This window comes from Limulus polyphemus, unplaced genomic scaffold (genome assembly GCF_000517525.1).
Source record: "Limulus polyphemus unplaced genomic scaffold, Limulus_polyphemus-2.1.2 Scaffold4336, whole genome shotgun sequence".
NCBI classification, from domain to species: Eukaryota; Metazoa; Arthropoda; class Merostomata; order Xiphosura; family Limulidae; genus Limulus; species Limulus polyphemus.
Genome location: NW_013669946.1, coordinates 36,988 through 38,635, shown reverse-complemented (window position 1 = coordinate 38,635; position 1,648 = coordinate 36,988). Strand labels below are relative to the sequence as shown.

The 1,648-nt window shown below is 26.6% G+C and overlaps 1 protein-coding gene across 1 annotated transcript in view; it reads right to left on the bottom strand.

The window, feature by feature from the left end:
- LOC106470983 (vacuolar fusion protein CCZ1 homolog) overlaps nucleotides 1–1,648 on the bottom strand; it is a gene marked incomplete at its 3' end in the record, with an annotated part of 74,023 nt that overhangs the window by 46,372 nt on the left and 26,003 nt on the right. The window contains exon 4 of the mRNA XM_013931568.1: nucleotides 1,390–1,512. Within this exon, the coding sequence (XP_013787022.1) occupies nucleotides 1,390–1,512 (123 nt within the window). The remainder of the gene's footprint in view (nucleotides 1–1,389; nucleotides 1,513–1,648) is intronic.

Here is a 1,648-nt window from a genome sequence, read left to right as displayed (position 1 = left end):
AAGAAATGTTTATTAACTATCTAAACATTATAAAATTTCACTTGTGAAATTTCAAAATTTTCTGATGCATAAAAGTATATTTAATGTTAAAACCAAATTACTTTGCATGTTGGATATACAACATCTAAAAAGAAAAAAAAGTCATGAGAAAAACATTGCTTTACAAACCTAAGGACTTAATACAAAAATTTGATATTTTACATATGAAAGCATTGTAATGTTTAATGATAATCTGCCACATTTCATTAACATATGCTTTCTAATTTAAAAGTTATAGCATGAAAACCATAAAAAGCACAAAATGGTTATGAGGTTGGTCCCAGGGACTGAGCCCATTCTGAAAGAGTTAATAAATTTAAAATATAATCCAAGATAATTCAATTGCTTTAGTGTTTTCTTATTACTCTTTATAAATATTAATCAGGTAGGATGCAAATATATAAGGATGAAAAATAAAGTGGGCTACATTATATTTCAATTTTAGCATTCCTAAAACTCTTAAGTTGAAATAAATTGAAAAATAAGTTGCGACTCCAACAGCTTTATCAATTAAAGCTCAGATAAATGAAAAAATAACTCCAACGGTTGTAACAATAAAAGCTCAAAACAAAATAGCAGAATTTAATTACTTACAAGTTACTAAATATTTCAGACATACCCACAAACTGGTTATCAGTAAAACTGCAGTTACATTTCCGAGTTTGTCAAAACAAATTGATAATTTAACATCTAGTTTACCCAAATGAATATTCTTTATCCTTTATTTTGTCTGTTTTGTTTCTAATGAAATATTTACAATTGATAAACTCAAAAAATTTACACAAACTTTTAACTTTTCACGTGGCAGTTTCAAAGTATATTTCTAATTTCTTTTATAAACTTTTTTCATACTTCATTTCACTATAGAGAAAACTAACTATACTCTTGAGTTTGAAATACTGATTGATGCCCTTCACAAGAAACTCTTACTTCATAATTTTAAAAATGATTCTTAAGCAAAAAGACTAGTACTGCCAGTTTTATTTCTGTTTATTTAACTGCCACTTCCTCATTACCTTTAAATGTTTATTATACCATACCATAGAAGTAGCTCAAGTTTTTTATCACTATATTTATATATATATGTCCTTTTTCATATTTATAATTATTTATTACCCAACTAGCTATGTTGGGATGTCCTGCACTTCTCAAACAATTCTCTAATTCTTGAGAAGCTGCTGGTAATATTAAAGCTTATTTCTCTCTGAATGCTGGAACAACAAAATTAGTTACATACAATTTTATGTACATCTTTTCAGTATTTAATATTTATAAGCTTTTAAATCGAATGAATGTTGTTAATAAAAAAACTAATAATATAAAATACTGGAGATTAAAAAGTTTTCCTACCCTGAACATTAAATATGAAGTTTTAAGTATAGACTTGTACACATGATCTTGAACATCATCTGCTAGGTATTCAATGTATACTTGGCCATCTCTAGTTCTCTGCTGGGTAGGAACATTCACTGTCTGTAACCCAAGATTATAATAAACATCATTTTCCTTTTGTCTTTCTTAACCCATACATAAATTATATACTATTGTAAATATCTTAGCAAAAGGATATTTAGTAAATAAAAACATTCCGTGGTGTACTTTATATCTT